The sequence below is a fragment of the Danio rerio genome, chromosome 23 (assembly GCF_052040795.2).
Source record: "Danio rerio strain M-AB ecotype USA chromosome 23, GRCz13ab, whole genome shotgun sequence".
In the NCBI taxonomy this organism is placed as follows: Eukaryota; Metazoa; Chordata; class Actinopteri; order Cypriniformes; family Danionidae; genus Danio; species Danio rerio.
The window spans coordinates 50,245,001-50,257,500 of NC_141043.1; the positions used below are offsets into that span (position 1 = coordinate 50,245,001).

Genomic DNA, 12,500 nt, shown 5'->3' on the forward strand with positions numbered 1-12,500 from the left:
GGTTGCCTGATGCGATTTACCTTCTATGTGTGATTTGATTGGACTTCCCCACAGACAAGAAACAAACAGCAGTGAGAGGAGAGGAGTGGAGTAACAGCACTGATCCTGCAGTAAACATGTGCCATAGAGAAAGAGAAACCGCACATTTATAAAACGACTCAGCAAATCACAAACACTGAGGAACACTGCAGGACTCTGAGTGTTGGTGATGTGCTACTGTAAACCACCGCATCTCTGCATGACAGGACCCTTTAGAGCAGGGGTCACCACACTTGTTCCTGGAGGGCCGGTGTCCTGCAGATTTTTGCTCCAACCCTAATCAAACACACCTGAACAAGCTGATCAAGCTCTTACTAGGTGTACTTAAAACACCCAGGCAGGTGTGTTGAGGCAAGTTGGAGCTAAACCCTGCAGGGACACCGACCCTCCAGAACAGAGATTGGTGACCCCTGCTGTAGAGGAACTGGATTAGCATGTTAGCTGTAGATGAACACACAGTTATGAGGTATAAACAGCATCATCGTGTTTCTCCAGCAGTAGAGAATGAGGAAGAGGATCAATAATCCAGGATAAATGTCTCCATATGAATGATTGAACCCATAAGACTACAGACGCCTCCAGAACCGGGATCTTTATTCAGAAGGTGAAATTACATATTGCATAAAATCAACAACTTATTATTATTATGAATATTATTATTATGACGATGTTAATATTATTATGTCTCCTCGCGCTGTAACACACACTGGCTCTATTTCCCTAAACAGAAATATTAAAGATCTGATATGCAGATATTGCATGTAAAAGTGTTCAGAGAACTCTATACCTGAGGGAATCAAACACTAGATCAGTATTAAAAAGGAACCTTGCTTTACAGAGAAAAGGCATCGTTTGTTGGGTCGTGTTTCTGCAGTGGATCTCTGTGTCCAGCAGGTGGCGCCACACACACACATCCGGCCAGATTCTGATCAGGGGTCCGTTCTCCCTACGTGGATTACTCCATTATCTGGATTTGGTTATGGATGATTTGACTGATCCAGGATCGTTTCGTTCTTCAAAACTGATCTGAGAGTTGTTGTCATAGCAACAGTTCTGGCAGCTCAATCCTGCTCAATCTCATATCAACAGGATTAGATGGAGTCGGTTCAAGCAAAGATAATCCAGAAAGTATGTACCGAATTCTGATACTTTTTAACTATATATATAAAGTTATAGTTATTAATAAAATAGATAAAGTTATATATATTAATAAAACTTATGCAATCTGCACCCTCGAAATGAAAGTACAAAGACTGCCACCTGCTGGTGCAAAGAGAAAACTTATTGATATGAACTTTTTAGATCGCTTTAGTACAATTTGAGTATGATAATAGACATGCACGATATGTGTCTTTTAAAAAGCATTAATACATTTATGCAGTCATAAACATGTTTTGACAGTTAATATGACGGCGATTTGATGCTTCATTAAAGTTGCAGACATCTTTACCATATTAAAATGCTTTAGTAAACATCCAGTTATTCTTTACACCGATTAATAAACCAGCTACAATAATACTATAATAAGGAAAATCCGCTCTAACTGTAGAACTAAATAAACTGCTCTCGACACATGAAAGGGCCAATCATGCAGCCCACAACAAGGTGTGACGTTATTGCGTGTCGTATTTAACAAACCGTTTACTGTGAATTTGATGTAATTAAGCTGACATGGATAATTGAATATTAATCAGATGATGTCATCACGCTGCTGTGCCGTCAGCCAATCGCTGCATAGCTAATCATGATTTCAAGGATTGATAGATCTGTCCTTCACAACACACACAGCGATCTCAGATCAGTTCATCCAGACATTCTAATCTGATTCATGAACCAAATTAGCGAGAGATCAGTTATCAAGATTAAATGATCCAGGATCTGCCAAATCATCTTAGATGATTTAAGCGAGCTATGAAGAACAGACCCCTGGGTTTTGCTTGGGTTTCCATTTGAAAGGTTGAGAACTGGAGTCTGGCTGTGATCTGCAGGAGGTTCAGGCCGACGCCAGACCGCACATGCCTGTTTCTGACCATTCATCGCTGTATATTCACAATATATTCCACATTTGTGCTGTATTTCAGACACTTCTGCTCACCGAGGCCACAATAATGTCTGTGTGTTTACTGTAAAGTGTCATTAATATCTGTAAAGTAAAACTGAACTCATCACTGCAGACTATAGAGATCAATATGAGGGTTATTATTATTATCACAGGCACACGATTATTAATGAGGGATATTGTTATTAATGTAACTGTATTTAAGTTTGTGTGAATTTTGTTTTTGTTTATTTCTAAAAGCTGGCAACATTCATTCTGTCTTCATCATTTGTGCAATATTAAAGCTGTACATCTGTTCAAGTGATCTTCATCAGGGCTATCGGAGTGTATTATTTTAAAATGTTATGAATCTCCAATGTTTGGGGGGTTGTTGAGTGTTTTTGTGCTGCGTAATGGAGAAATTTGAGCAGTTGGTGGCGCCAGTGCCTTAACGAGCGATTCACTGAATCATTCACTGAAACGATTCACTCAGAACGGCTGATTCATATGATGTGTGTAGTGTTGCTGTGGTAGTTTAGTGCTGTGTAAAACACTGCTGTAGTGTGATACTGTCTCATATTACAGTCTTACTGATCAGATGAATCAGCCGTGGTGAGCAGAAACAGTGAAGAAACCCTGAAGTCATTCAGTCTGAGTTATCCACCGGCCAATGACATCATCGAGTAATTAATCAAAAACACAAATATAAAAATCTACACACATGCGCAATCTGGGCAGCACACACACATAACATCACACACTCTTATCATTAATTGTACTGTTGTTCTTAATGTCTACTGATATCCACTGAACCGTAAACGGAAAATACTCAAGAATCTCTCTCTCTCCCTATATATATATATACTGTAGTCTTACTCTATTACTATAAAATGAATGTCAATACGGTCATCTATACAGGAATATAAGAACCTTTAGCCAAATATAAGAGTTACTGCGGAGTCGAATATGTATACTACAGTAGAAGAAGATAACCGCCTGCGCTGAACATTTACTGAGCCATCATCTCCCACCGACTGTGGAGACCCGCAGCACAGTACTGTAGAGTACGGTAGAGTACGGTATATTACTGACACCGTGAGACATTACAGTTATACCACAGCGCCGCCTTTAGTGTGTGTGTGTGTGTGTGTGTGTGTGTGTGTATGTTCAGAGCGCCGTCTCCTTCAGGTCGGTCAGGTTAGGCAGGCGGGGCCGCAGGTATCGACTGAATCCCCCTTTGGAGCTCATCTGATCAGGGTACGGGTTTCCCTCTGGCCGGCCCAGAGCGCTGGACCCCCAGCCGGACTCCAGGGGCCCCGGGGCCGCAAACAGTGAAGAGCGGCCCTTCTGCTGCTGGTGCCCCAGACCCACACCGGCCCCTAGGAGCCCGGACCCCTTGGAGACCTGCGGATAGTGCAGCTCAGCGGAGGAGGAGGAGGACAGGTGCAGGAGCTTCCGCAGAGACTTCAGCGGCTGAGGAACACACACACACACACACACTTAGCTGATGCTGATGATATAAAGGTGTGTTTGGCATGCTGTAACAGGAGAGAGCCCTGAGCTCGGAGGATCCTCGAGCCAAGGGCTCCCTCTGCTCAGTCAGGAGAGAGGGGAGTCTGAGCTCAGGTAGGTTCTGAGAACTCCCCATGAACTCCCGTGTGTGCATGTGTGTGTGTGTGTGTGTGTGTGCACGTGTGTGTGTGTGTGTGTGCACTTGTGTACCTGTGAGTGTGTGTGTGTGTGCACACCTGTGAGTGTGTGTCGGGCGTTCTCTCCGTTGGCCAGTCTGCGCTCTCTCTCTCCCTCTCTCTCTCCTGGCTGCGCTCTCTCTCTCGCTCTCGGCTGCGGGTTCGAGTTCTGCTGCTCTGCTGAGTGTATGAGCGACTGGACGACTTCTGCAGGTCCCGCCCCTCGCTCGCCACCTGACCAATCACATGCAGAACACAGCTGTCAATCATCTCCGCATTTACATAAAGTAGAATAGAGTTCTTCTAGATTCACATGGTAAACTGTTCATCAGTCTAGTTTACACTCCACTACACACACACACACACACACACACACTCACGGTTTGTGTTTTCTTCTTCTTCTTCTTCATGGACCTGAAGAATCCTTGTTTCTCCTTGTCTTTGGTGGTTTCTGGAGGACTGATTTCCTGCGGCTCAGAGTTCGACCTCAACAGACCACACAGAGGACACAGTTAACCCAACACTAACCCAATAACACTAACTGGCCCAACAGACAGGTATCAGACAGGTCCAGGGTCAGGAGGTGATGCAGAAGTGTGTGTTGGTGTGTTTGTGATGGTTGAGTGTGATCTGCTCACCACGGCTCATAGGTGGACTGGTGTTTACTGTGAGCGCTCTCTGAGACAGAGTTATCAGGTCTGGGTGAAGGAACTGGGGGAGCACACACACACACACACACACACACACACACACACACACACACACACACACACACACACACACACACACACACACACACACACACATACACACACACACAGTTCGGTGCCGGATCAACACACAGATCTATATTAAGGTCTATCAGTATCGGCACAGCTCCGCAGGTCCAGCATTTTGCTCTATGCAGCAACACAATAGATTTGAAATGAAAAGATGTGCTTTACCTGCAGACGGTCAAATCAGGTGAACACTGCAGGAATCACCACAGTTGGTTTTTCCTCCTACTTGTTAAGGGTCCAAAAGTAATAAACAACTGGCTTCTCAGCTGCTCCATGGCCAGGTGTGTGTTATTCCCTCACTATCCTGATCACAGTGAGCAGATATCAGCTCCAGAGCTCATCTCAAGTGTGCTGTTAGCATGGGGACCAATGTATTACTGTCAACTCTCAAGAGGAGATTCAAAGAGCTGTCACTGTCAGTCCAGCAGGCCATCATCAGGCTGAAGAACCAGAACAAACCCATCAGAGAGAGCAGAACACCAGACACGGCCAAAACAACTGTGTGGAGCATTCTTAAAGAGACAGAGCGCAGCGGCGAGCTCAGCGACACCAACAGACCTGGAAGACCAGAGAGACTACAGTGCAGGACGACTGAAGAACTCTCTCTGCTATAGAAGACAACAACAGTCAGATCAAGAACACCCTACAGGAGGCAGGTGTGTGTGTGTGTGTGTGTGTGTGTGTGTGTGTTTGTGTGTGTGTGTCAATAATCAAGAGAAGACTACACCAGAGTGAACACAGAGCGTTCACCACAAGATATAAACCATTGGTGATCCTCAAACACAGGAGACCAGATCAGAGTTCTGTAAAAGCCTTCACAGTGCTGGAACAACATCCTCTGGACAGATGAGGTCTAGATCAACGTGTACCAGAGTAATGATGGAGAAGAGTGGGGAGAGGAGCTGCTCCTGACCCTCAGCAGTGCAGCATGGTGGTGGTGGTGGTGGTGGTGGTGTGATGGCGTGGGCATGTGTGGCTGTCAGTGAACTGCTTCTCCTGTGTTTATTGATGATGTGATGCTGACAGCAGCAGCAGGATGAGTTCTGGAGTGTCTCAGGCAGTATTCTCTGCTCATATTCAGCCAAACGCTTCAGAACTCAGTGGACGGCGCTTCACAGAGCAGATGGAGGATCACCCAAACATACTGCATCAGCAACCAAAGAGTTTCTGAAGGAGAAGTGGAATGTTACACAATGGCCAAGTCAATCCCCTGACCTAAACCCGATTAAGCATGCATTTCACTTGCTGAAGACAACACTGAAGGGAAATGCCCCAAGAGCAAGCAGGAGCTGAAGACAGAGCAGTAGAGGTCAGGCAGAGCACCAGCAGGACTGAACCCAGCGTCTGCTCATGTCTCTGAGCTCCACACTTCAGTCTGTCATCCACTGCAGAGGATTTGCAACCGAGTATTAAAGAGTGACAGTTTGAGTTATGTTCTGTCCAATTACTTTTGGACCCTTAACAAGTGTGAGGCACATCTGCAGACTGCTGTAACTCCTCCAGTGTTCAGCTGATGTGGATGTAAACACCCTCAGATTAAAGCTGGCCGTCTGCAGGTAAACACATCTTCATCATTTCATTTCAAATCTATTGTGTTTGTGTTATAAAGACAAAAATGTGTTGATGTCCCAACTTATATGGACCTGACAGTACGTGTGTGTGTGTGTGTGTGTGTGTGTGTGTGTGTGTGTGTGACTGACCCCTGTAGAAGCTGCCGACCCTGCGTGGCACAGACTCGCTGTACATCATGCGGTTCTCTTTAGCTGATCCACTGTCGTCCGCGAGCTGCTCGTGATAAACTCCGGCCTGCAGACAAAGAGCTGAACATTACAGTATATCCTCTAACAGTACAGTAAATACTCTAACAGTACAGTAAATACTCTAACAGTACAGTAAATACTCTAACAGTACAGTAAATACTCTAACAGTAGAGTATCTTTAGATCCCAGGTACAGCATGTAGAGTAACCCTGCTGATCCCCAGTGCAGACACAACCCAGATGAAGGAGAGCAAAGCAGAGCAGCAGAGAGAGAAGTGTGAGGACGGAGGGAAAGAGTGTGTGTGTGTGTGTGTGTGCGTGCGGACCTCGCTCTTCTTGCGCGGCGTGTGAAAGGTGCTGTTGTCCCGTGTGGATTCCCGGATTAAAGGCCGTGTGTGACTGAGATCTGCGGCCGCTGCGTCAGTCTGTTCATGGAGACACGAGAGCAGGTGAAGCACAGAGCGTGCACACACACACACACACACACACACACACACACACACACACACACACACACACACACACACACACACACACACACACACACAGCAGAAGCAAACACTGAGCTGAGAAGCACTGAAGCAGGCTTTAGACTGAGCTGAACCCCAGGTTACCCTCATCAGGAGAACTGAGCAGCTTCACTGTTGACTCTGGGCTGTGAGCCCCTGATATATTTGCTATAGTAAAGATTACCCTAAACCAGTGGTTCTCAAACTGTGGTACGTGTACCACTACTGGTACGCAGGCTTCCTTCTAGTGGTACGCAGAGGAATGAAATATGTCATGTACATGCTACACACATTTCAAAATTTATTAAAAATGATGTATATAATATGCCATATATGACATATAGCCTATATTTCTAAGGTAATATGCCACGTTTTTTTAACTGTGCAGAGTTGTAGCTGCTTTACTGGGCCTACTACGCTACTGTATTTCAATACTGCTTATTTTGGTGGTACTTGGAGAGAAAATTTTTTTCTGAGGTGGTACTTGATGAAAAACGTTTGAGAACCACTGCCCTAAACCTAACGCTAATCCTAAACCAAACCCCCTTACCCCTAACCCTAATATGTAAATAACTCCCTAACCCTTACCCCACCTCTAAACACTACTTAATGCCAACCCTAAACCCCTGAAACCTGGCTGACTGCAATGGTGAAGGTGGTAAATGGGAAAACTCCACAGTTTATCATTAGCAGAGCTGTACAATGAGCATCACTGTTATTCAGGGTTTAGAGTTCTCCAGAGTTAATGAGGTTAATCCTGACCCTAGGCCTAATGACAGTGTCTGCGGTGTGGACTGACCCTGGTGTCGTCTGCTCCTGCGTCCCGGTTGGCTCCGGTGCCCATGTGTCTGGGCAGGGTGCGGTGCTGCAGCTGTGGTGTGAGCATCTGCAGACTGCTGGCTCTGGTGGGCATGCCTGCCCCCGTGCCAGTCCCAACTGCCAGCCCGCCTGCTTCACCACCGTGGGGCCGCCCGCGTTCCCGCCGCACATACATGGAGTGTCGATGTGGCCGCTGCTGCGAGGAGAAGGGGCTGGTGTAACCCATGCCATACGGGAACTCGTGCGGTGTGGAAAGGGACGGTCCCCCAGGGTCCAGTGTATCCCCAACCGATGGGTCGCTCTTCAGCCGGGACGATGAGCGTCGCTCCAGCATGCTTCCGTCCCGCTCCAGCTTACTGCGCCGGCCCACTGCGGGACTGTGGCCAGAACGCTCCCCATGTGGCAGCGATGGGCTCCCCGGGGCCGGCATACTCATGTTTAGGTCAAGGCAGCTGCCAGGGAAGAACCGCGGAGAGCCAGTGGGGTCATCTGAATGCAGGCGCGCCTCGTTTAGGTTGCTCACCGATTTGGCGTCACTCAGCCCTCCGTGACTCTTGGACAGGCTAAGGTACGAGGATGAGCCCTTCCCTGCGGACTCCCCATACCCATGCCGGCTCTGCTTCTCCCGCTCTCCCGTCAGCGTGCTGGTCTTCCCCTCCACAAACGAGTGCCGGTTTTGGGAACGGGGCGTGTTGGATTTTAGGTATTTGGCTCCAGGGCCATCTGCCAGCTTCCCAAAGTCAAAATCTCCCAGTTTGGGTTTGCTGTCCTTGGCGTGCAGGCTGGCCAGGTCTTTCCCACAGGAGGCAGAGCGGTTGAGCGGCTGGAAGGGTTTGGGGTGCATGACGGGGCTCAGGCTGCTGGCCGATGGGACTGAGCCGTTGAGGAAGGGGTCAGGGTTGGACGGGTGCAGGTCTTCATGCCCGTGGCGGGGCAGACTGGAGCAGTCACGGCTGGTTGAGCGATTGTGGCTTGAAGTCTTGACCAAATGACCCCTAAAACACATTGAAGAATTAAAGTAAGCAAATCTTGGTGACAAGCTATGTTATAGCCAAGAGTTGTCCAGCCCTGTTGCTGGAGATCTGGCTTCCTGCACAGTTCAGCGGTGCCCTTGATCAAACACACCTGTCTTTAATTAGCAGCTGCTCCTTCAGATCCTCCTTACCTGGTGTATCTGTGTTTGATCAGGGCTGGAGCTGAACTCTGCAGGAAGGCAGATCTCCAGGAACAGGGTTGGGCACTCCTGTTGTAGACATTTACAGGTTTAACATGATGATTCTGTCATTAACTACTCTCCGTCATGCTGTTTCACTCCCCCGAGCTCTTCATTCATCTTCAGACACAAATGCAGATATTTCAGCCGAAATCCTGGAGCTCCTCTTCCTCCATAGCCAGCACGGGTCCAGAGACGCTCAACGTCACTTGTGTCTGAAGATGAAGGAAGAGCTCAGGGGAACAACATGAGGAAGAGTAACTACTGACAGAACCTTCATGTTCGGGTGGACTACACCTGTACGGATGTGAACTTCTGTGTGATCTATGTTGAGATATTGCTGGTGTGTGTTGTGTGTAGATCAGTTTGCTATCAGACAGTGAATCAGCAGTACGCCGGAGCAGAGAGAGTGGACCAGACATCATTGACCTCTTCATACACTACTTTCACCTTTTATTTTATTTCTTAATCTTAATATATTCTGTGTGTGTCGATGATCTACTAAGATCAAATAAAGATTGAATCAAGTGTGCTTAACATGTACACGTCATGCATGCGAGTGCATTAGTAATAACTGTGTGTCCTCCTCACCTGCTGGAGGCGCTGTTGTCCAGCAGTGTTTTCCTCTTGGAGGAGCGTATGGCTGTGGGTGTGAGCGGGCCGGGTCTCTCCGACAGGCGCTGGCTCTGGAACGCCGGATGGTTGAGACTCTGCTCTGTCAGATAGCGCTCGCTCGGGTTCAACAGCAGCAGATTCTGGAGACACCATCATATTAACACATCGCAGAGACAAGAAGAAGAAGAAGAACAGAGACAGAAACTGCACTGGACCCCTGATTCTGATTATTATAATGCAGGGCTTCTCAAAGTCCAGACTCCGGTCCGGAAACAGACCATATTGAATACCCTGTTCAATGCAGACCGGACCTGTTGTGTTTTGCGAGAGCATGCGTGAAGGACTGGAATGCTGGATTTCCTTCATTGATAAACGCATGAACCTTGTCAATCAATCGTTTATCTGTTTGTATTTCTGTTTATAGTAAACCACGGGCCGACGTAAAAAGGCAGAATATTCAACGTTTTCCTGCGTGACCCTGTCGTCATGACATTCAGTGATCATACACGGCTTCACGTGATCGAGCGGCTGATCGTGCGCCTGCTTTAACACCGCAGCCAAGCGATCAGTTGATGAGATGAAGATGTCGCTCTCACGGCAAAGAAAACCCGATGAAGAGAATCGACAGTGCAGAGTGGAGGGGTCGAGGGGTTGAGGGCACTCATGCGCTTATTTAGCCACAGGCCAGCACAAAGCCATTCTGCTCGATGTGTAATGAGACAACTGGAGTGGTAAAGAGTGGAAATGTGGAATGAAACACGGACATTTTGAACAGCAGCATCCACAAAATACTGATAAGAGGAGCGCAAAACTACAGCAGCGAACGCTTCATTACTCTGCTTTAGTGTTTCCCTCTGTTTTTGGAGAGAGGTGCGGATGCAGACCTGGGGTCAGTTCTTCATACCTCCCTTAAATAATCTAAGCTGATTTGGCAGATCCTGGATCTGTTCATCTTGATCACTGATCTCTGGCTAATTTGGTTCTTCAAACAAGTTCATGAATCAGATGAAACTGTCTGGATAAACTGATCTGAGATCTGCGTGTGTTGTGTAGGACAGATTTAGCCATCCTCCAAATCATGATCAGCAATGCTGCGATTGGCTGACAGCAAATCAAAGGACGTCATCTGATTAATATTCAATATCCAGGAGAGCAAATAAAAACAAAACTCAAAGTAAACGATCTGTTAAATATGACACGCAATAATGCTGCCGCAGTGGGTTTCCTCCAGGTGCTCCGGTTTCCCCCACAGTCCAAACACATGCGCTATAGGGGAATTGGGTAGGCTAAAATTGTCTGTGGTGCATGAGTGTGTGTGTATGAGTGTGTGTGGATGTTTCCTAGAGATGGGTTGCGGCTGGAAAGGCATCCGCTGCAAAAAAATATGCTGGATAAGTTGGTGGTTCATTCCGCTGTGGCGACCCTGGATTAATAAAGGGACTAAGCTGAAAAGAAAATGAATGAATGAATGAATGAATGATACACTTGAACTCTCCACATGTGTTGTGAGCTGCAGGCTTTACACTGTCATCTGTCGAGAGTGTATTTCAGTGCACATCAGTGTGTTTAGTTCTACATTTAGAGCAGATTGTCTTTATTATAGCAGTCTGAGTCTACTCAAGTATTTTACTCTGTGTAAGGAAGAACTGTAGAAATTAATTTTGCATCACAAGAGCATTTTGACATGGGTAGAGGTGTCTGCAACTTTTGCGAAGCATCAAATCACCGGCACATTATCGGTCACAACACGAGCTCGACTCATAAATGATTATGCTTCTTTAAGAGTGGAATATTGTGCATGAACACGTTTGTATCTAAAAAGATCCTCAATAATCTGTCTGTGTGAAGCAGCGGGTGGCAGTCCTGTGCTTTTATTTCAGACTGCATAAGTTTGTTTTTATATAAATATATTTGTAACTTTATATATTTAATATTTTATGTATAAATATATATATTTACTATTTTCCCAAGTGTACATATCTACTGTAGGAAAATATCAGCATCCAGCACATGCTTTCAGTAACAGCTTTGCTTGAACACACCTGATCTGACCCTGTTGTTATGAGATGAGCTGCTGCTCCTGAGCAGGTTTAAGCTGCCAGAACTGTTGCTATGACAACAACTCTCAGATCAGTTTTGAAGAACGAAACGATCCTGGATCAGTCAAATCATCCATAACCAAATCCAGCTCACTGAGTGATCCACATATGAGGAACAGACCCCAGGTGCAGTGACCTGCATACTCTGCTTTCTAATGCCCACCCCTAACCCCGCCCCTCACAGTGACATCACTAACTCCATTGAGTCACGGTGTCTGATATTGCATCTCTGAGATATGCAGTCTCAGCTGGCATCCTCATGGCTGCATCCAGATACTATTGGGCTGCCTTCTGTTGTGTTCTGTGCAAACATGCTCTTACAGTATATCAGGGCTTCGGCACACCTGCACTGTGTTCAGTGTGTTTTCAACTCAAGGCCTCTTTATTCAGAGATAAATGAATAGTGTTGACTACTGATGCATGCTATGGGTGCTCACTAAAAACAGGTTATGACAGATCAACCGCTCTGCACCGGTCCAAATCTGAATCTGTACTGATGTTGAGAAGCCTGCTATCATGCATCCGCTAACTCACGATTCAGGCATTCTCCTTCAGCTCATTCTCTTTATTCATCAGGGGTCACCACAGCGGAATGAACCGGCAACTATTCTAGCATATGTTTTACACAGCGGATGCCCTTCCAACTGCAACCCAGTACTGGGAAGCACCCATACACACACACACACACACGCACACACACACACACACACTACGACCAAATTAGTTCATCGGTTGCCCTAAATTAATTTTTTCCTTAACAGCATTGATTAATGGCTAGTGCAGTGTGCTCATGCTAGCATTAGCATGTGTTAGCTCAGTCATTAGCTGACGGTGATCGTCATCATCCTCCTCCTCATCGCTCTGATTATTGAGCTCTGTGTGTGTTTCTGCAGTTTTCCTGCTGTGGTTGTGCTGAAGTTCAGTCTGTGTTTATTAGCGGAG

General features: G+C 46.5%; 1 protein-coding gene across 4 annotated transcripts in view; it reads right to left on the minus strand.

Moving 5' to 3' along the window:
- Positions 1 to 616: 616 nt before the first annotated feature.
- Positions 617 to 12,500, minus strand: part of LOC101886244 (cyclin-dependent kinase-like 5) — a 33,470-nt gene continuing 21,586 nt past the window's right edge. The window contains exons 11-18 of one of the 4 annotated variants that reach the window (XM_087307938.1): positions 9,436 to 9,599; positions 7,612 to 8,610; positions 6,630 to 6,728; positions 6,245 to 6,350; positions 4,404 to 4,476; positions 4,146 to 4,251; positions 3,826 to 3,999; positions 617 to 3,550 (exon numbers count right to left, since the gene is read on the minus strand). In XM_087307938.1, coding sequence (XP_087164064.1) covers positions 3,245 to 3,550; positions 3,826 to 3,999; positions 4,146 to 4,251; positions 4,404 to 4,476; positions 6,245 to 6,350; positions 6,630 to 6,728; positions 7,612 to 8,475 — 1,728 coding nt within the window. In that variant the 5' untranslated portion in view covers positions 8,476 to 8,610; positions 9,436 to 9,599 and the 3' untranslated portion in view covers positions 617 to 3,244. Of the gene's footprint in view, positions 3,551 to 3,825; positions 4,000 to 4,145; positions 4,252 to 4,403; positions 4,477 to 6,244; positions 6,351 to 6,629; positions 6,729 to 7,611; positions 8,627 to 9,435; positions 9,600 to 12,500 lie in introns of all 4 variants that reach the window. The other 3 variants (XM_087307936.1, XM_087307939.1, XM_087307937.1) reach the window with 3 other exon arrangements.